This window comes from Halichoerus grypus, chromosome 6, assembly GCF_964656455.1.
Source record: "Halichoerus grypus chromosome 6, mHalGry1.hap1.1, whole genome shotgun sequence".
NCBI classification, from domain to species: Eukaryota; Metazoa; Chordata; class Mammalia; order Carnivora; family Phocidae; genus Halichoerus; species Halichoerus grypus.
In genome coordinates, this window is record NC_135717.1 from 37,577,886 (window position 1) to 37,599,666 (window position 21,781).

General features: G+C 45.4%; 1 protein-coding gene across 5 annotated transcripts in view; it reads left to right on the top strand.

The window, feature by feature from the left end:
* Positions 1 to 21,781, top strand: part of CREBBP (CREB binding lysine acetyltransferase) — a 123,637-nt gene that overhangs the window by 37,126 nt on the left and 64,730 nt on the right. For 4 of the 5 annotated variants that reach the window (XM_078074893.1, XM_036090815.2, XM_036090793.2 and 1 more), the window contains exon 3: positions 17,780 to 17,956. The exons of the other annotated variant lie outside the window; for it this stretch is intronic. In XM_078074893.1, coding sequence (XP_077931019.1) covers positions 17,780 to 17,956 — 177 coding nt within the window. The remainder of the gene's footprint in view (positions 1 to 17,779; positions 17,957 to 21,781) is intronic. 5 annotated transcript variants of the gene reach the window in all.

Below are 21,781 nucleotides of genomic sequence, written 5' to 3' on the forward strand. Positions count from 1 at the left end.
TATCAGGCTCCATGCTGGGCATGGAGCCTGCTTGAGATTCTCTCTCTCTCTCTCTAAAAATAAATAAATAAATAAATAAAAATAAAATAATAAAGCCCATCTCTTGTAAAGAGCATATGGTTGGAACCTATTTTTAATTTATTCGGACAATCTTAGTCTTGGAGTATTCAGTTTATTTACAATGAATATTGATATAGTTGGATTTAGGTCCCCATCTTGCTATCTGTTTACTATTTGTAACAGATACTATTTGTCCCTTCTGTGTTTTGTTCCTTTTTTTCTTCCTTTCCTGTCCTTCTTTTGAAAGCTTATTTTGCATTTGTGGTATTTTGTTTTATATATATATATATATATATATATATATATATATATAATTTCTGATTGTGGGTTACATTTTCCCACTTCTTTGTATGTTCAGTAATTTTTGACTATGTAGTGGACATTGTGAATATGTTGTTGGCAGATGAGTTTTGCTGTCTTCCTTTAGAGAGTGTTGTTCTAGAAGATGTTAGACTCACAGGCCAGTTTGATCCTTTCAAGACTTGTTTTTAAACTTTCGTAAGGCAGGTCTTAAAAAGCCCTGCTCCTTAGACTTGGTCTTTTGTGGGCGGTCTCAGTTCAGTATCTGGGATTTTGAGCAAAGTCTTGAACTTCTGGCTGGTCAGAATTTCCATGTCTCCAGCACTGTGCTGTGCCTGGTATCTGTTAAGTGCGTGGTTCCTTGGTAGTCGTGCACACCTGAGCATTCGCATTCAGAACCCACATTCACTCACTAAGGTGTCCAGGGCCCTTGCACTGCCTTTAGCTTCAGCCCTGCCGAGCTCCGGTACTGACTGCAGGTTCTCTCAAGCCTCTGCTCAGACTCTTCCCTGGGCCTCCTCTCTGTTGCTTATGGATCTCTGCATTTTGTTGTTGCCTGTGGTTTCTTGATTGGGAACTTGCCTGACTTAAATGAACAAATGGAATTTCTGGGGTTGAGGGGCTCTGAAGCTGTGAGGTTGACCCCCAGGCCAGCCTCTACTATGGCAGGCATGCAGCCTCAGAGATGAGCTGAAGGGACAGGCTTCCCCCGATGCGGCAGAAGACTGCAGCAGATTACCAGGAAGCTTGAAAATGTGATTATACCTAAGCTTTAATGTTACCCTGTAACTACTCAGTAGGTGAAAGATTTGGAGCTCAGAATCAAATGTTTTACTTAGGGTCCCAGTTGGGAGATGGTGGCGCAGTATTCAAACCTGGGGTCTCTCTGAAGCCTCTGTTCCTTATATTCCTCTCAGGTGTGTTTCCATCAGTACAAACATTTTAGGAACCATTCTCAAACCTGGCCAGGCACCTACCTGTCAGACTTCAGCATAGATTTGGGCAGTGCTTCCTGAACTTTAAGGACTTAGGGATCACCTGGGGATCTTGTTAAGATGCAAATTCTAATTTGGAGGTCTTGGGGGTGGGGCACTGTGAGTTTGCTTCTGTTACCAGCTCTACAAGGGGCCAGTGCTGTGGCACTGGGAGACCTCTCCAACTTGATGTGAGCATATACATTAGAATATGGAATGGGGGATCCTGGGTGGCTCAGTGGGTTAAGCATCTCATTCTTGACCTCAGCTCAGGTCTTGATCTCAGGGTCGTGAGTTCAAGCCCCTCATTGGACTCCGTGCTGGGAGCGGAGCCTACTTAAAAAAAAAAAAAAGAATATGGAATTGTTGCCCATTGGTGACTAGACACATCACACTTCAAAAGGTATCTGTCATTTCCTTCCTTGTTCGGTGTAGAAAGTTGGGATGTGCTAAACCTAACATTCTTTATGTAAATGGGTCCAAAGCATGACTTCAAGGATCCACTTCTCTACAATATTTCTGCAGTATTTTGGAAAGAATCACATTTACTGTAGACAGAAATTTGCTGTCCATCTGTCACCAAGTTAAAACATTTAGGGTTTTTATGTTGAGTACTGTGTAATACTTCTGGCATTTTTCAGAATTATATAATGACTATAACATAACATTTCAGTATGATCCTATTATGAACAAGGATAACAATTATTGTATTTACTCTTCCTGAGTTCTGGTAAGAGGAACAGGTGAGGAGTGACCGTTCTTGGATGCCCACTGTGCTGGGGAGTTGGTGGCATGATCCCACTTCATCTTGTGCATCTGATAGCCCGGGGAGGTAGGTGGGTGCCTTATCTGTTTGTCACATGGAATAAAATATTCTGAGCCACTTTCTTGCCTCCCAGGAAATTATTCAAGATGTAGCAGATATGGACGTACAGCCTGTTCCGTGTCTTACTCCAAAGTCCGTAGTTACTCTGTTACACCATTTTGTCTGTAAGACGGCAAAATTCCAAATTGGTGGGAAATAGCTGATGTGTATGTGACAGGTTTCCCCTGTCTGTAAAATTTATAGAACAAATAACTTGGAGAGAAAGTCTTTAGTTTCCCAGGAGCATTTTTCATCCTGAAAGGATTTTCTGCTTCCACTTTTCTAGAAACACACCCACGTATACTGTGAGCCTTTCCTGTGTTCTGATTGGGCTGTGGCTCTCAGTCTGAAATACTAACTCAGCCAAGCAGGTTTTGCAAGACCCATGAAGAAGTCAACTTTTCTGGCTGGTGAACATGTGTGTTTACCTCACATGCAGGAGGCCAGCACAAATTATAATTTCTTTACACGTGAATTTTAGAAGTGATCTTGCGTCTTAATTTTTTTTTTTTAACAGTATTACTGTAGCACGGAAGGGTCTGAATTGTGACTTTCAGGTTTTTTTTTATTTTCAAAACACAAAAGAACACAGAATAATGTAACCAATACCTGTGTTTCCATTAGAATTCACACATGTTGGTATTCATCAGATGATTTTCATGTTTTTTTTCCTGTTTTAAAGTACACTTTTGGGGCGTGTGGGCGGCTCAGATGGTTAAGTGTCTGCCTTCGGCTCAGGTCATGATCTCAGGGTCCTGGAATCGAGTCCTGCATCGGGCTCCCTGCTCAGAGGGGAGTCTGCTTCTCCCTCTGCCTCTCCTGTTTGTGCTTTGTGTCTCCTGCTTGTGTTCTGTCTCTCTGTCTCTCAAATGAATAAATCTTAAAAAAAAATAAAAATAAAGTACACTTTTATTTTTTAGAACGGTTTTAGATTTACAGAAAAATTACCAGCACAGAAGATCCCCATATCTTCTTCCCCCTGCCCACCAATTACACAGTTTCCCGTTATTAAAATCTTGGTTGAATATGGTGTTTTTGTCACAGTTAGAGTGAACCAGTATTGATATAGTACTGATATAGTACTATTATTAACCGAAATCTATACAGATTTCCTTAATTTTCCACTAATGACCTCTTTCTGTTTTAGTTAGGATCCCATCCAAGATACCACATTACCTTTTTCATTTCTTATTAGGCTCACTCCTCTTGGCTGTGATATTTTCTCAGACTTTACTTGTTTTTAATGACTTTGACAGTTTTGAGGAGGACCGATCAGGTATACTTAGGGTGCTCCTTTATTGGGGTTTTTCTGATGTTTTCCCATGATAAGACTGAGGTTAAGGACTTCCGGGCTACTGAAGGAAGACTATAAAGACAAAGTGCCATTTTTATCACATCAAGGGCAGGTACTGTCAGCATGGCTTATCATAATGGCCAGTGTTGTCCTTGATCACCTGGCTGAGGTCATGTCTACCAAGTGTCTCTCTGTAGCGTTCTTCCTTCTTCCCCCTTCCTTCCTGCCCTCTTTTGAAGGAAGTCACTGGGCATAGCCCACATTTAAGGGGTGGGGGGTGTTCCTTACCTCTCTTATGCTGGAGTGTCTGTATAATTTATTTGGAATGCTCCTGCATGGGAGATGTCTCTTCTTCATAGTTTTTTAAAATAAATCAAATTTGGGCGCCTGGGTGGCTCAGTCGTTAAGCGTCTGCCTTCGGCTCAGGTCATGATCCCAGGGTCCTGGGATCGAGTCCCACATCGGGCTCCCTCCTCGGCGGGAGGCCTGCTCTCCCTCTCCCTCTCCCACTCCCACTGCTTGTGTTCCTGCTCTTGCTATCTCTGTCTCTGTCAAATAAATAAATAAATAAAATCTTTAAAAAATAAATAAATCAAATTTAACAGTTTAAATGTCTTGGGGCATCTGGCTGGCTCAGTTGGTGGAGTGTATGACTCTTGGTCTCAGGCTTGTGAGTTAAAGCCCCATGTTGGTTGTAGAGATTACTTAAAAATAAAATCTTAAAAAATATTTGGTATTATTAAAAATGAATACATATAGATTTGATTCATTTATTATAGCTTCTATTCATATCATTTTAAATTTACTACCTTGTATTTTTTTCTACTACAATTTTTCTGTGTTGTTATGCAAACTTTTGAAGGTCCATATAACCAGAAAACTGCCTCCTACCAGACGTTCAAATAGTGAGTGTGGCTGGACCTCAGAAACCAGAGGTTTTGTCTTAGTAATTTTTTTTTAAGATTTTATTTATTTATTTGACCAGAGACACAGCAAGAGAAAGAACACAAACAGGGGGAGTGGGAGAGGGAGAAGCAGGCTTCCCGCAGAGCAGAGAGCCCGATGTGGGACTCGATCCCAGGACTCTGGGGTCATGACATGAGCCGAAGGCAGACATTTAATGACTGAGCCCCCCAGGTGCCCTGTCTTAGTAATTTTTAAATAAAGATGTATTCACTCAGAAGCAACCCAAGTGTCCATCAATAGATGAATGGGTAAAAAAAATAGAGTGGGTGTGTATTTATGTATGTGTATGCGTTCAATGGAATATTACTCTGCCATAAAAAAAAGAATGAGATCTTGCCATTTACAACAATATGGATGGACCAGAGGGTATTATGCTAAGTAAAAGATCAGAGTAAGGCAAATGCCATGTGATTTCGCTTATATGTGGAATATAAAAAAAACTAACGAACAAACAAAAAACAGACTCTTAAATACAGAGAATAAACTGATGATTGCCAGAGGGGTGGTTAGTAGAGGGGGGTGGGTGAAGTAGATAAAGGGGATTAAGGGTACAAGAATCCAGTTATAAAATAAATAAGTCATGGAGATGAAAAGTGCAGCGTAGGGAACATAGTCAGCAATGCTGTGATAATGTATAGTCACAGGTAGCGACCATACCTCCCATGGTGGGCATAGAGGAACATATAGAATCGTTGAATCAATATGTTGTACACCTGAAACTAATGTAACATTGTATGTTAATTCTACTTCCAATATAAAACAATTAAAGGCAGATTACAAAATTGGCAGGCAGGGAGGGGAAAAGAATGTACTCAATTACAAATGGAGTTTTCCCCCAAGCATCTTTGATCATCTTTGATGTGCTTGATAAAATGCATTCTGTGTAGGCAAAGAGTCCCTTTCACAGGCCAGGTGTCTGCTGAGGAGTGCGCACCTTTCCTGAATGTTCTAACTAGGCAAGTGTCCAGAGCGCTCTAAACAGCACCTCATCAGAGCTCTAAATTGAATGTTGGTGACACTGTCTATTCAGAAGAGGTAAATAATTATCAGCGGATTATAATTCCAAGGCCGTAGTTCTGTATATGTACACCTGTGCATATTATTATGAATTTTAGGATGAGAATGTGGCACTTTGGTTTGTGGCTTTTGAAAATGGTGTGTAATCTGAGGTAACCTCATTGCAGTGGTTGCTTTGTTATCTACTAAGTGGAAACTTGATGCCCTCAGTAATGAGCCATATTATTCATGTTTTTCTGCCAAGTATATGAAGAAAGAACTGGAAAACAAGCCATCTTAAATCCTAGAACAGGACAATAAATAGGTAATACTAGGAAATGCCAATTTCAAATATAGTTTTGGAATTACTGACTTTGTAAATTGTTACAATTAGGGTACATGCCTGTCTCTTTTTCAGTATTATAGAAAATGTATTCACTGTAGAAAATCCTTTCGGATGTTAGAGATTTTCTGTGCTGTAGTTTTGGAAAGAGACCTTAAAGCCACCTCCAGATTGCACAGTGCTTTGCGGTTTCCCGATCATCTTCCTATGTGCTATCCCATGTAAGTTGGAAACAGGAAGTCCGAGCAGCCCCGTGTGCTTGGCTTGCAAGGGGGTGTGGTCTCAGCAGGGAGCAGCCAGACTGACGGGGCACAGAGATAAGGGACAGACCAAGGGGAGGTAACAGGGCATCCTTTCTCTCCTGAAAACATGGCACATTTTGTTTGGAGATTTACTGTGGAATGGGAGGCGCTGGCCCGCTTGGCATTTGTACTGAAAGTTGTCAGGGTGTGGCTGTGCCTAGGTGTGCTTTTGCTACGTGTGGGTTCGTTGAAGGAAAGGTGTGTGGAGGTGGCTGTGACTCCGGATCAAGTCTGTCAGGATCTGATTGGAGGGATGGATCACAGCACCTTCTCTTCCCTGGCTGGCGGTGTTGCGAATGATGCTCTTCTGAGACAGTGCTTAGCTTTGATGAGTGATCATCAGCATTAATAACCAGCTTACTCTTGCTCTTTCCAGTCTTGGTGCTCGTTTTAATTAATACCTTAGACCTGTCAGTTAACTCCCAGCCAGATGGCTGGTCACATAGTCCTATTGGGGATATGTGAGTAGAGGTAGACTTTGAAACTGCAAGAATGAAAACTTCTCGAGGCCTAGTGGATACTCAGACCCCTTCCTGACAGGTCTTCCTGTGTCCTCGTGCATGGTGATAATGCAGAACAGTAGCTCCCAAAGTTGGCTATCACTGTTACTGTTTAGCCCAGCTCAGGTGTGACCTCTTGAGCCATTTGTCCCCCGGGCCAGGACCCCGTTGCCCTCTTCAGACTGCACTTAGTGTTCCATGTGCGTGCTAGCTGCTCACCTCACACATCTGGTTTCCTTGGAGCTTGTGTCTCTCCTTGGGCCTGGGAGGGCACGGCCTTGCATGCTGTGCACCTCCACTGTCCCAGAGTGTCTCCCTCCTGGAAGATGCTTACATGGTCAGTAAACATGCATATTGCCGTAGCCTTTCAGATACCACTGTCCCAAAGATCAGAGCGTCACTGCTCAGAGCTCGGAGGTAGGAGGCAGGTGGGCAGACAGGATAGCTGCTGTCCCCTCCTCCTTAAATAGATACTTTCCACTTAAAATGCACCTTCCTGTCTAAACCTGGGAGCCAGAGACATTCGGGTAAATCCCGCATGATCCAGTCTCCTGCCTGTTGTTCTCCAGAGCTCAGGTACCACATAGGTCCGAGTGGAACGGTATCCAATGGCCTGAATTACAAACCAGAGTACGGGTAACAGGGTAACTGTGCCTTTGTTGTACCAGGAATCTACTGTGCAGTTTCCAAGTTGATAAACATAAGCCAGTAGAGCAGTGTGCCACCTTTTATATCCTGATTGGCTTGACTGTATTTGCTTCTCTTTTCCCTTCTTCAGCCTTCTTTGCAGAGAGTGGTAGGACATGGCTGAGTGGCTAAGCCTTGTTCAGGCTTTTTCTGGCCACATCTATAATCCATTAGAGCAGAGTGTGACAACTTATAGCCATGTTATAACCAGGGTGAATTTGATTAAATTACCACCCAAGAGTAATCTCTGGCAGTCATAATCAGTTTGATCTACCTAGTTTTACCAGTGTCTGTTGACAGCTTAAATTAATATTTCAAATACAGATGTGCAGCCAAACAGTGGGTCGTCTTATCCCTATAGGTAGTCAGGATGTTTGAGTAGAGGATAGCTTTAAAAAACAACTTTTCTCCTTATAAAATAATGCCTTGTGTAGAGGATTTGAATAATACAGAAAATATTTAGAAGAAAACTTTTAAAAATCGCTTGTAGGGATGCCTGGGTGGCTCAGTCGGTTAAGCGTCTGCCTTCGGCTCAGGTCATGATCCCAGAGTCCTGGGATCGAGTCCCGCATCGGGCTCCTTGCTCAGCGAGGAGTCTGCTTCTCCCTCTGCCTGCCACTCCCGCTGCTTGTGCTTTCTCTCTCTCTCTCTCTAATAAATAAATAAAATTAAAAAAAAAAATCGCTTGTAAACCCTCTAGAGTCACCACTATTAAATATGTTGGTGTTCGGGGCGCCTGGCTGGCTCATTTGGTAGAGCCTAAGACTCCTGATCCTCAGGGTCGTGAGTTCGAGCCCCTTGTTGGACATAGAGCTCATTAAAAAAAAAGAAAAGAAAGAAAACGTGTTCTCTTTGCTGTGTGTGTGCAGGCACATCTGTTAATTATAGGGATTATATGTTTTGTATTCTTTTGTTACAAATTAATGTGCAGGGAACATTTTCCCTTCATCAGTAATGAGTTTTCATAGTAAAAGAAGAGTTTTACTTGGAGTGCCACCGCCGCCTTCTATCAACTTCACGCTTTCCCAAGTGCTTTCCCACACCTCATTTGTGACCACGGTGCAGAGTGTGGCGCGCCAAGGTGACTCTGGGCGTCCTCAAAAGCCCTGCTCCACCTCCTCACCAGAATCACCAGTGGGGAGGACTGGACACATTCATATTTCATTAGCATTTTCAGAACTCAGTGTTTGGTTGGAAGTAGAGTTACGTGTGTGTGAAACAGTCCTGTAGTAGAGTAGTAGTGGAGTGTGTTTCATGGTTTGAGGTTTATGGCATTCCATAAACTGGGCAGCACCTTACTTTATCCCCTCATGTCGTCTTGCGGCTGAGGCCCAAGAAGCTGGATAGGAGGAGGCCACAGGAAGCCCCAGGTTTGTGTCCTCGTGCCTGCCTCCTGGGGCTCGCCCTCCACCCTGCCTGTTTGAAGAACTTACTCCCGTTTTCCTGCCCCAAGGTAGAAGAGGAACATAATTTTCTGAATTTTCTTCAGCTTTCTTTCTCCTCTGATATAATAATCATGGGCTCACTTCCCCAAAGCCTTCTTTGCGTGTTCAGTCCCACCTTTACCTGTCCTTCCCCATGTGAACATTGCCTTGTTCCTCTGTGCTCCATCTGCGCTGTTTCTTCGCTTTTCGAGGGGACTGTAAATGCCTATGTGAGAGTACTCCTCAGCCTAACAGGCATGCGCTCCCTGCAGAGGGCTTGGGCTAAAGGCTTGCGTCATGGAGTATATTACTGAAAGCCTGGATCTCTATTACATTGTGCCACAGCTGAGCTGCAGTGTAAATTAAAATTCATCTTCATCAAGATTCGCTCTTTGTAAAATAAAATGCTTTTCTTTTTTTCCCTTTTCTCTCTTACTCTTTTATCATCTTATTCTCCTTTCTCTTCTCTCTCCATGGTTGCTGTGGGCTAATGCTGGGCTTTACTTTGCTTGCAAGGAGTACTCAATCCTAATGAGGATGCTTTTCTACCTAGGAAGATATTTGGACTTGGAAGCATTGGGGGAAGGAATTGATTGTAGTTTCATTGCCCTCACCTGCAACTATTGTGCCTCTGACCTACTCTGGGATGGTGTGGAGGGTGCAATGCTCTGGAAGGTCTGGGCCCTGTGCATTGTGGGTGGCAGGGAGATCCCTAGTGTTCTGGGACAGGCCGCTGGCCACTCCATGGGATCCCCACAGGAGCATTACCCTGGGAGGTCCTCCTGCCCCAGGGCCTGGCACTTGGCTCAACTCCGAGTCTCTGGTTGACACCCACTGTGAGTAGCTGGGCCTTCCAGGAGTGTGGACCTCATGCGATTCAAGCACTGATTGTTTCAAACGAAAAAAGTCATCAGATTTAGGCTCAGAAGGAACTTTAAAGATCACCTAGTGGTCATCTGAATGCTTCATGTTTTACAGCCGAGGAGAACTTAGACTTAGAGGGGGCAAGAGGTTTGTCACACAGCTGATGAGTGTAGAACCACGATGTCAGACAGTGTCCCACTGACCTTGGCCTGGTGCATTTGCCAGTGAGCTGTCAAGGGCCACACCCCAGAGAGCTGGTGTATCTAACTGCTGTGACATGCCGAGGTAGCTCCAACTCTGCTAAGGTACTAGTTGTGTTGCTAGAAGGTTCTAGAGTGAATTCTGGGTGAATACAGATGAGGCCCCAGGCCTGAAGCCTTGGCAGTGATTTGCTGTCCCATCACCTTCCTTTTAGCAGCGTCCATTGTTGTTTCTAAGTCACATTTTGGTCATACATCATACAAGTGAAATACCATGAGCATTGCTAAATACTCTTACCGATCTTCCAGTTGTGATTTATTGGTCTAAGGGAAGTGTCCAGACTCGGGGGCTATAGATTTCCCTGAATAATTTCCAAGTTGGCAACGTTGTAAGAGTCGAGTCCAGTGAGGTGGGCCGGGCTGCTCCTGTGCCTGGTTCCCTTGCTCCAGGTGACTCTGCACAGGCCAGGCCATGGCTTTGGCATTGCGGTCTGTTGCATATTTCTACTTACTCTTTATTTGCCAAGTTGAGGTACTGGAAGGATTCCAAGAGCAAGCGGGTGATAGCAGACAACTGAATGCAACCATGTCTTTCCATGAAAACTGCTTTTCTTGGCTTTCTCCCAACCATGGTAGGTTGCCAAGAGAAAATGCTTTTGGCTTTACAAATGATATGGCCATACTCTGGGTTAGTTCTGGTTCTTTATGTCATTGAAAAGAAAGAATACTTCTGGCTCTTAAATTATTTGGCAGATTTTTGCCCATGGTGTATGAAATTGCATTGTCTTTACACACCCTGTGTGAATCTGTGGCTTCACATGTTTGCCAGCAAGTGAAGGAACAGGCTGGACCCTTCAGGCTAGTGAACATGTTGGGCCGGGTTGAAGCCACATCAGGATGGAGCACTTGGTGCTGTGTCACGGCCAACTTACCGGCAGGAATCCCCTCAGTTTCTTTTCTTTGTAGGCCTATTCTTCCATGTTTTGGTTTAAATTCCAGCCCAGGAAGTTTAGGCCTGGGTTGTGCTGGTGTTACATTGTTATTGCTTATGGTATATATTAAGATTGAAATGAACATTCTGAGTATGGTTTTTAAGGCTAGAAAATAGTCTGAAGTGAGAACTGGAAATGTTTGTGGTTTGCTAGGACAGCTTGAAAACAGTTGCCCATTATAAGTATTGCTACAACTGGTAAATGCACGGGATGGGGTTTGTCACAAGTTTATTTCATGTTTCTCTGAAAATGTCTCATAATCCAATGCCAGTGTCTCCAGCTGGCCTCTCCCTCTGATTCTGTCTGAATCACTCCCCACCATCACACATTCTCTGAAAAACATTCACTTATTTTGTTATTACCCTAAGCATATTTCTGAAAGAAATCCTATCTAATGTGAAACCATTCCTCCCCACACCAAGTGATAGCAGCGTCCTAGCCAGCACCAATAGTACGACCTGCTCCTGATGTTTTACATCTGTGGGTTTGTTTAATCGTCTCTCATCTCTAAGAGGAGGTGCTGTTATGTCTGTTTTAGAGACAATACAACCAGGGAACAGAGAGGTGTAAGTAAATTGCCCAAGATCACACAGCTCACCCTTAGCAGAGAGCTCCCCTCAGACCAGGTAACTATCCCCAGAGTCTGTACACTTAGCTACAGCTTGCTGCTTGTCTGAATGAAATCCTGTTTGTATCTGTGTTACAGTAAAACTTTAATTTGTTTTGGTCTGGCTTTGTTGCCCATGCCGCTAGTCCTTGTGGACTGAGCCTTCTTGTCGAGCAGTATCACGTGCCATGCATGCACCAGGCCAGGTGTAGCTGGGGGAGACACGGTTCTGCTTAAGCACAGAGGCGGTGGGAAGTGCCAGGGTCAGTTCTCCATCTGATTTGCTGTCTTCCTCAGCTTTCTGGGCCCCCCTGTCCTCATCCACAAACCAGATATACTTTGAAGCCCTCACACTTGAAAATTCTAACCTGCCCAGGTGTCCCTTCTAAGGTCATACTCTGCTTCCTTTCTGTGTGTTTTCTGACCAGCATCAGTAACGCCCCTCCAGAGCAGTACTTCATCTGATTGCTGTGCTGTGTAGTGTGGTTTTAAGTGTATGTAAGGTGCGAGGAAAACTGCTGAAGAATGCATCTTTTGAAAAAGAACGTGTTTAGTGGTCTCATCGAAACCACATCAAACTCCACATTTGTTGCCACTTAAAACAGTTCTGAAGGCCTGGCTGACTCTTAAGTAAAATCATGCAGTGGAAGCATCTTTCTGCTGGTCCTGTTCAGCCTCTGCCTTCTGTCCTGTTCCAGATATTCTTAGCTGGTCACATGGCATCGTCCCTCTCAGGCTTTTAGCTCATAAGTGGTTATGATCTGATGCTTTCCTGAGAGGGTATGTTGAAAAGAGGATGTTTGGAGATGAAGATTGAGGAGAGTTCATTTGTGAGGGTGGTGGTTTACATGAGTGGTTGACGTCTTTGGACAGGAGACTGTCTACTGGAAAAGGCCCGTGTGTAGCAGGGGTGTGAGATTGGGGGAGAGCTTTCCCTTCCCTGAGAATGGAGAGGGACAGGCAGTGAGGAGTTTCCTTCCCCCAGGGCAGGCATCCTTAACCTTTAGGGGATACCAGGGAACAAGAACATGGATACTTGGCTTGCCACTATTGTAGAAACCTATTTTGGGAGGAAATTTCTACTGTCAGTGCAATTTTTCTTTAACCAACCCCTCCCCCCGTTAGTTCTTTGATTTTTAGTTTACTACCTTATTTGATTAGGTGAGCAGTAAAGATATTCTTAGGATTAGTGTAGTGGAGAGAATTTTGCTGTTTGGGGGGGGAGCTTAGAGCTTGTTTTTTCAGTACTATATGTTGATAGTTGCATTGACACAAGTAGAAAATAAAAAGATTTGTCCCACATGCTGAGGTCAGCAGAGGAGGTTGTTTGCAGCCACTGGTGACCACTGAGGCCGATAGATCAGTGTTTTGTTGCACCAGTGGGAAGCCTGAGGGAGGGGGGGTACGGCCTGGAGCCTTGCACCAAAGCCCAAGGCTTTGCTGGCCCAGTGGATGTAGCGCAGAGAACCTGCTTTACAGCCGGGCTAGGCTCCTGTGTATACTGTGATGCCCCCCAGAGCTATCATCCTCCTGTGAAACCAGCTCCCGAGGGCATGGTCTCGTCGTGCTGAAATTCAGCATGGCCAGCAGGCTGCCTGTCTGCTCTGTCCTCCTGTCTGTCGTGATGGGTATTTAGAAGATAGGAGGGACACCATTCCTGCCTTTCCCAGTGCCCCTCCAGCCAGTGGTGACTGGCCCCCGGTTCCTCAGTTGCATCTGCCTTCAGGGCTGATGTTGGGTTCTCTGTTGTTCTGAGCAGCTGTGTAATGCAGTAGTCTCTTAGAGGGCTCATTTATCTGGTTCCTTCCCCAAATACTAAATAAGCACCCACTACGTACTAGGGCCCGAGAACACAGAGGAGATGTATGTTCCAGGAAGGCAAGTCTTATCCTGGTTTTATGCCAAAGACAGATTTAGGGTGGACTGTCATAAGTAGTATTATGACAGGTAATGCCATAGAGTTATGTAGTGTTTTATACTTTGCACAGTATATCTGTAGTACATGTCTGTCATAGTAGAAAGAGAAGCATCGTCCGTCCTGTCCTCCTCCTGTAGATGGCTGTCACTCACCTACTTGCCAGACAGCTCAGCTCAGGACTTCAGGTTTTGATTGATGGGCCAGGCACTGTTACTACAATTTACTTCAGACAGTGTCTGTTTCAATAACAAAGGCTAGTGCAGATATTGTTCAAGTTTCTTTTTTTCTTTTTTTTTTTTTTTTTTTTTTTTTTTACCTTTTGAGAGTGAGAGAGCACAAGCCAGGTGGGTGGGAGGGGCAGAGGCTGAAGCAGACTTCCTGCGGAGCAGGGACCCTGGTTCGGGGCTCGATCCTAAGACCCCGGGATCATGACCTGAGCAGAAGGCAGATGCTTAAAGACTGAGCCACCCAGGCGCCCCTTGTTCAGGTTTCTTGGACTAAACTCAAAAGAGAGATTTCTCTTCGGATCTCGTGCTTTAGAGCCCTGCTTTGGCTAATACGTAATCCACATCCCTGTGTAGTTGGGGGGGCAGGTAGGCCTCTGGATCTGCACTAGTAATTTTCTCTCCTTCTTATCTAGTTTGTGCTTTCCTGTGCACAGGGACTGCCATCTACATGTCTTATTCTCTTGTTGAAGTGCCACAGACGACAGAATGAGTAGGTTTTCCAATGAGTGATCCACCTGGTTACAGGAATGTTTTTTCACGGGAAAATGTGGTAGACCTATTTAATTTAGATTTCATTATAGGAGAGCGTGCCTTTTTTTTTAGGTACTTAACTTGTCCACTTTTCCCATTTCTTGAGATTGAACTTGAATTCAGTGCTTAAAGGAGCTCCGAAAGAATAGAGTTAACATGTGTGGGCTGTTGCTGAATGAGGCAGAATATAAATATTAATTCCATAGGCTTTAATTTATTCATACGTTATATAAATTTCAGCATCAATTGAACAGTTGCCTGTTTCTGCTGTTCTGCCTTTTGAATTTTATTGAAAAGATTACACGGTCATTCTCTAGCAGCCTTAAGCCAGATCCTGATAAACTTCAGTTGCAAATAAAGCCAAGTTTACAAACTTGTTATAAAGTAACTTGGGAAATTAGAACAAATATGTAGATGTTTATTAATTGGAAATAGACATTTTGATTTTACTACTTCCTTATGAACGTTGGTGCCAACAATGTGTGTTAGCCTAGGCTTGGACCATATGTATTCAGTCTGATCAAAGGAGAATAAATATAGAACAGGAATTCAGAAATCTACAAATCTTTAGAAGTGAATAGCTCTTACCCCAAACTGTAGGCGAGGACTGGAGAGTAGCCTTCAGTTCTACCAGGTTCTGTCAAGACAGTCTACGACGGGGGAGGTGGGTGGCTGCAGCCCTTTGCAGGACTGTCCATTGCTTTTCCTGTTTGCTCTGACTGGTTAAGGTCAGCCTGGAGCGGGCTGTGGGCCGAGGGAGCAGAGCCTGACCTCCTGCAGGTAGCCTGGACTCAGTGTGCTTGATCTCTGGAGATGTGTGTTGTCATAGACTAAGGATGGCATTTTCCCGTTTTTTAAATGTATAGTCCCCCGTGAGCTGGACATTCCCTACCTGCCATCTGTGATCTTTGACCTTACCTTGGTTCTTGCCCTGTGAGGTTCAAAACCACCTTGAGATAGTTTCCTTCATTGTTGATTGAAGAAAAGAAGAAAAAGTGACAAATCTGTCAGAGTGGGACGCCTGGGTGGCTCAGTCAGTTAAGCATCTGCCTTCGGCTCAGGTCATGATCCCAGGGTCCTGGAATCGAGTCCTGCATCGGGCTCCTTGCTCAGCAGGGAGTCTGCTTCTCCCTCTGCCACTCCCTCTGCTTGTGCTCTCCTTTCTCTCTCTGACAAAAAAATAAATAAAATCTTTTTAAAAAAGAAAAATCTGTCAGAGTGCATCAAACATTCTGAAACATTTGGTTCAGCCACTTAGAAAGTGCTTTGCCCAGAGGCTCACCAGGCAAGTAGTACCCAACTAACCAGACTACCTACCCACCTCATTTTCACCCTGGCAAGACAATTCTAGAAATAGGTTTTTCAGAACAGGTTGGGTGAACTTCGAGACTCACAGAACTCCTTTGGGAGTTCATTGGCTTCTTGGTACTTACTTCCCTCTGCACCAAAGGGTGACAACCTTGGATGGTTGGTGTGAGTAGGTAGGAGGACAGTTACTTCTTCCTGCCCTCTAGTTGCTACCCACTTTGGTTTGTTGATGCTAGAAACTTCCACAACAACATTGATTTTCTTGTTTGTCAGATTGGTGGCTCTAAGGAGTGCACTCCATGACAGGTGGGAGAGGTGCATCTACACATGCTCAAAACCGGGCATGGCTCACAGCAGGCACTCAGGAAGTCCTGGCTGACCTCGAGGACAGGGCGAGTTCATGGAGGCGTGAATGGTGCACATGCCTTCTAGCATACGTGTCCTAAGTAGAGAAATTTTAAATGAAATCCAGGAAGTAGAAATTCTAAGAATGTTTTTTCTGCAAATTCTTGGGCCACTAAGAACACGGTTTGATTTTATTCAATGAAACAGAAATTCTGAGAGAAAGAATTACTTCCTTCTTGTTAATTTGGGGTAATGCTTTTTGAAAATACAAGTTCTTGCTTCAGTTCTTCAGTTTCAGATAACAACTGAAGGAACCTAGTTGAGAATCAGAAATGCCCGTTATGTTAAGAGCTACCATGTCGCTTGGGTTAAATCATCTGAACTGAAAGTTAAGCCTAATTACTGGGCTTTGAGAAGAATTTGTTTTTGTTTCAGTTACTCAGGTTGAATTTGAAGTTCGATTGAATTTAAATTTGTTTCCATTTACTCAAGGAAAGCAAGTAGGGTAAAAGTGGCAACTGGAACGTGTTCAGTTTCAAAAAGGTGAAAATGTCAGCAGTAAGGGCCATGCCTAGATGCCACCTGCACGTATGAACATGCTCGGGAGCAAGATCTTCTTGGTTATACTAGTTTGTGTTTTTATGTGGACATTGCGGCTGAGAAAGGTCAGCTGTGGTGAGCATTGGTTTGTTTGCAACCTAGAATCTTAGAGCTGCAAGAAATAATGTAATTCTTCTTGTTCAAGACATTCATCTTACAGGTGAGATCAGGGTCCATAGGAGGAGTGAATGGAAGTTGCCCGGCAGCAGTGGTCCCCGTGTGGGGTTGGCCGGGAGAGCCGAGCCATGGTTTCTTGATTGCGGGCAGTGCTCTTCCCTAGGAGGCCCTCCCTCAGGGGACCCTTCCTCCCACTTTCCAAACATCAAACTTACAGAGACACCAGAGAAGTCGAGCGAGCACCAGACAATAGGTAGGATATTAGAACTTTGAGGAAAAGCAGGGGCAGGTGACTAAAGAAACCAATCCCTCCAGAGTGGCAGGCCGGGCTGGGTGTCGCTGCAAGGTTCCTGAGCTCACTCCTGTATGGGCTGGAGCTGGAGGGAGGCATAGATGGGGGCTCCTCCTTCCTGTTCTTGCCTTTAGCTATTGTATGTTTTATTTTATTTCGCTAATTAAAAAAAAAAATAACTTCTTTATGGAGCCTGTCAACCCTAACTTGTGATATTAGAGAAGGTAGTATAACAACCTCCCCACACCTGTCACCTGGTTAGGAGTTAGCAACATGGGGCGCCTGGGGGGCTCAGTCGTTAAGCGTCTGCCTTCGGCTCAGGTCATGATCCCAGGGTCCTGGGATCGAGCCCCGCATCGGGCTCCCTGCTCGGTGGGAAGCCTGCCTCTCCCTCTCCCACTCCCCCTCTTTCGCTGTGTCTCTCACTGTCAAATAAATAAACAGAATCTTAAAGAAAGGAGTTAGCAACATATGGCCAGTCGCTTTTCATCTAGGCCCCTCTTGCCACAACCCCTTGCCTCCTGGGATTATTTTAAAGTGAATCCCAGAGGTTATATCATTTCCTTGTCAACATGCCTACTACTATTTTGAGCTAATGGAAACAGTTTCAATCTGATGGGGGAATTTGAAAGAAAGTAGTTACTTGGGAGTGGTTCAGGATTAAACTCAAGGACCTCCCCTTTGTCAGTGATTCTGGAAGCTCCGTTTTCCAGATGATTTTCTTAATGTGTTGCTGCCATTGTCGGGGCATGGTGGTGTTAGGGTGAGGAGTGCGGCTGGGGTGAGGGTGGAAAGGCACTGGCTCTTGGGATGATGGTTAAGGAGGTAGGCGGGGCTGTCGGGAGAGGCTTCTTGGTCTTCTGCCTTTATGTGCAGCCATTGGAGCAAGTTGCTCTGTTGGTAACCCAAACGGAACCTGGAGAATGAGTATTCAATTTATAATTAAAATGAGGGTTTCACAAAAAGTAATGATTTTTGCTTCAGTGGGTCAAAGTGAGCATTTCTGCGGCCCTTCCTCTTGTATGTGATTGTGTCATGACCGTTCATGTTGCCTCTTTCTGTTTCAGATGGGAATGACTGGTAACACAAGTCCATTCGGACAACCCTTTAGTCAAACTGGAGGGCAGCAAATGGGAGCCCCTGGAGTAAACCCCCAGTTATCCAGCAAACAGAGCATGGTCAATAGTTTGCCTCCCTTCCCTACAGACATCAAGAATGCTTCAGTCACCAACGTGCCAAACATGGTAAGTTGCCTGTTGGCCCTCAGGCTGTGGTCTCCAGTGGGTGCTTTGGCGTGTGGAGTGTGTCATGCAAACTGTGAAGATCTGCAACTGGACGTGTGTCGTGGGTGACAGGAAAAGAGAAATACTCCTGAGTAGCACGCTCTCGGTGAGTTTCTCTTTGCTGGGCTGGAGGCTAGGTGGAGGTGGCTCCCTCTGTGCAGGACGAGCTTCGTGGCAGTCGTGGAGCAGGGAACAGCCGGGCTCTTCTCACACTTCTGTTAGTGGGTGAGGCTGTCCGAAGAAGCCCATCGACTTGTGTTATAAATGAAGGGCGTTGACCTCTGAGGACTGCAGTGTACCTGGGTGATGAGGATGTCGTGTCCGTCTTGGTAGAGGGCTTCACATGTGTTTCTTCTTCCTGAGATTTCCTACCTGTAAGAGAGGAGCTAGTCTCAGAGCCTCCTAGCCTAACTAACCAAGATCGTGATGGGAAAATAGCTCCCTTTGCCCTGCAAAATGGAATCTTTTAAAATTCCAAACCCTGAGGGGCAGGTGTGTTCTTTTGTCAGACTTACTGAGTGGATATCTGATGTGCCTTTGGTGGTCGGTCAGGGCCACCTGTCTTCTTCCCTGGGCTTGTTGCTGGGGACCTGCCCTCCCGCCATCCACGTAGTTGTGCAGTAGCGGTTTCACAAGGCTCAGAAGAAAGCCAGGGATTATGTTCAGAAAAGCGTCATCTTTGGTTTGTCTTTTGATTTTTAAAAACTTTTTCTTTATCTATAAAGATACCACAGAGAATTCCTATATCTCTGTCACTTTGGCTTCTCCTGATGTTAGCATCTTAAGTAACCTTGGTACAGTTGTCACAACTAAGAAATTGACATTGCTTACAGTACTTATAGTTTTGACGCTGTTGGAAGTTGGGGGAGTAGTTGCTGGATTACTCTTAGTTTTTGATAAAATCAGAAAATGGGGTAAGAGCAAGGTATCCTGATCAAGTATTCTCTCTGTTACATTCTTCTTTCTTTAAAAAAAAAGGGGGGAGGGGGACAAGTAATAAAACGTGTTCTCAAACTATTTAAAATTTTTACTACTTGATTTCTTCTGATCATCTCCCCATAACCTCCCTGGATCTGCTGTTCTCCTTGCAGTAACATTTTGTTGCCAGGATTGTCCTGTTCTCAGTGGTGCAGATCCAGAACCCGAATCAAAGCCACCGCTCCCTGGGTTGGCTCCTCCGAGCTCTGGGGCAGCAGGCCGGGACCTGGCATCCATGCTCTTGATGCTCTTCCTTTTCCAGTCTCCTTGTGTGGACTCGAGTGCTGGTGATCGTCCCCTGAGCTCAGCCAGAATGAGAGTGTGTGCTTCTGTACAGAGAGTCTGTGTTTTGTAGTCTGGGAAACCCCACCTTACATTTTCCTCCCTTCTCTCTTTTCAGATCTTCCCCAGCCCATTTCCCCCATTCTCTCCTTTACCTGCAGCTTGGTGGCAGAGGCCCTTTGCCTTAGGTTCCCCTGTCTGCCTCTGCCTCTGGGGACTGAATTCCTGGCAGTGGTGTGCATGTCAGGGGCAGATTCATTTTGGACTTTAGAGAGGCTTCTGGGTCCCTTCACATGTGCCAGGGCTGGTGGGGACAGTGGGGACAACCCTTTGGTCTGGGGCAGGGCTTCTTTCTCCCTCAGCACTGTTGACCTTTGGGACTGGATCTTTCTCTGTTGTGAGGGCCATCCTGTGTATTGTGCCCCTCACCCACCAGGTGCTCACAGCCGTTCCTCTCTCCCCACAGTCACCCCAGGTGAGAACACCTGCTCTGGGAAGGCAGTGGCATTAGCATTCTATTCTCTGTCTGTGTTTGTGACATGTAGCTCTCTCCATCCGTCTTTTTCTCTCCCTCTCCCTTCCAGCTACACTCTTTCTTACTCCATTCCTCCCCCCACAGCCTTATCAGAATATCAGGGTAAACTGAGGAAGTGTTTTGATCTGTAGAGCTGTGCTGTTTGCCTAGCCACCACTGTCCCACAGGGGTATGCATGCACTTTGACAGAGACCCCAGCAGGGAGGGCAGGCTTTGAATGCTGTCCTCAGACATTTACCTGGAGCGCACGGGGCAGACTTTGCCAGCATGTGTGTCTATGAGGGAGCATGGCCCAGTCGCAGCCTTGGTGCTATTGGGATGGGAACCAGAGGGGACTGGCAGAGACGTGGGACAGCCAGTGCACAGTTTGCCTGAGGTCTTTCTAAGTGCCCTCATGCCCTGCAGTTTGCCTTATTTTTATAACAGCCTCTTAAAATACATTAATACATGTCTCATTTTACAGATGAGGAAGTTGAGGGTCTGAGGGGTTCTCATTTGTTCAAGGCTATGTAGCTCCTGTCTGCAAAGCCTAAAGCTCTTTTTAATAATACCTGGTATCATGCTTTAGCAGCCCTGAGTTCACTGGGAATGCTAGCCTGTGTTTATGTCGCTTCCTTGAGCACGTTTTGTGGTCTTCCTTAAATTTTTTAAATTATATCTGACCCCTTGGAATCTGTGGATTTTTTTAATTTTATTTTTTATTTTTATTTTTGCACAGTGAGGGAAAGAAAGTAGCAAAAACTGGGTGTCTTTAATGGGGGGAAAATATGAAGCCTTTTTTTTTTTTAAGATTTATTTTTATTTTTATTTATTTGACAGAGAACGAGATAGAGCAGGAACACAAGCAGGGGGAGTGGGAGAGGGAGAAGCAGGCTTCCCACTGAGCAGGGAGCCCGATATGCGGGGCTCGATCCCAGGACCCTGGGACCATGACCTGAGCCGAAGGCAGACGCTTAACAACTGAGCCACCCAGGCGCCCCAAGAATATGAAGCCTTGATCTTACTTGTGGTTTTTTTTGTCATCCTTTGGGGAGTAATCTTTTAAAGCCCAAATGGATCTGGTATACCAAACAATTCAGCTCAGGGCTCTGGTGCTACATCGCCTGATGCCCTGGTTGAGCTCTTCATGGATTGATTTTAAGCTACTCAGTCATTGATCATGGGGTGCTTGCGTTTTCCTCTCTTCTAGTTTTTGGAGGACTCCAGCATCCCCAGGTAGTGTTGAGAAAGGAAGGGGATGTGGCCATCCCTTTAATTCACCCCATTTATCGAACACCTCCTCCTGGCCCATGTGCTCCCAGGATGCAGGTGTGAGTGAGCTCACCCCCTCTTTCATGAAATTTGGTTGGTGGTGATGAAAAACAAATCATCACAAAATACTGCCCTAGCAGGTCTGAGTAGCAAGCCGTGGTTGAGGTTGCCACAGGGACCTCCTTAAGGCCAAACCAAGGAGGGACATTTAAGGGCAAGGTCAGAAGATGAGCAGAAGCCACAGAGACCCGGGGGCACGGGGAGAGTGTTGGCTTGTATAGGGACCAGCAGGCAGCCAGTGGGAAAGGCGACTCTGGAGGGAGTGGAGAGCCATGTACTGGAATGTTGGGGGCCGAGCAGGAGCCAGCTCAGGGAGGGCTTTGGGTGGCAGGGATCACTGCGGTGGTCTAGACCAAAGGACACACTTGATCACAAAGGGAGGGGACGGAGACCAGACAAGGTTTGCCACTGGAACAGAAGTGTGGGCCCCACCACATAAGGCGACTTGGTGGGTGGGGGAACAATTTACAGAGCTGGGGGAGGAACAAACTGGAGAGGGGTGAGGACGAGGTGACAGAGGGGAGGGCGTTCGTAATTGCACTTCACCTGTGTTCCTTTTGAGATGCTTGTGAGATGTCCAGGTGGGGTTGTCGGGCAAACGGGTGGGCGGGCATACAATAGGGCAGCCGCTGTGCCACTCCCCAGGGAGCGAGAGAGCCCTGCAGGGGAGACAGGTGGAG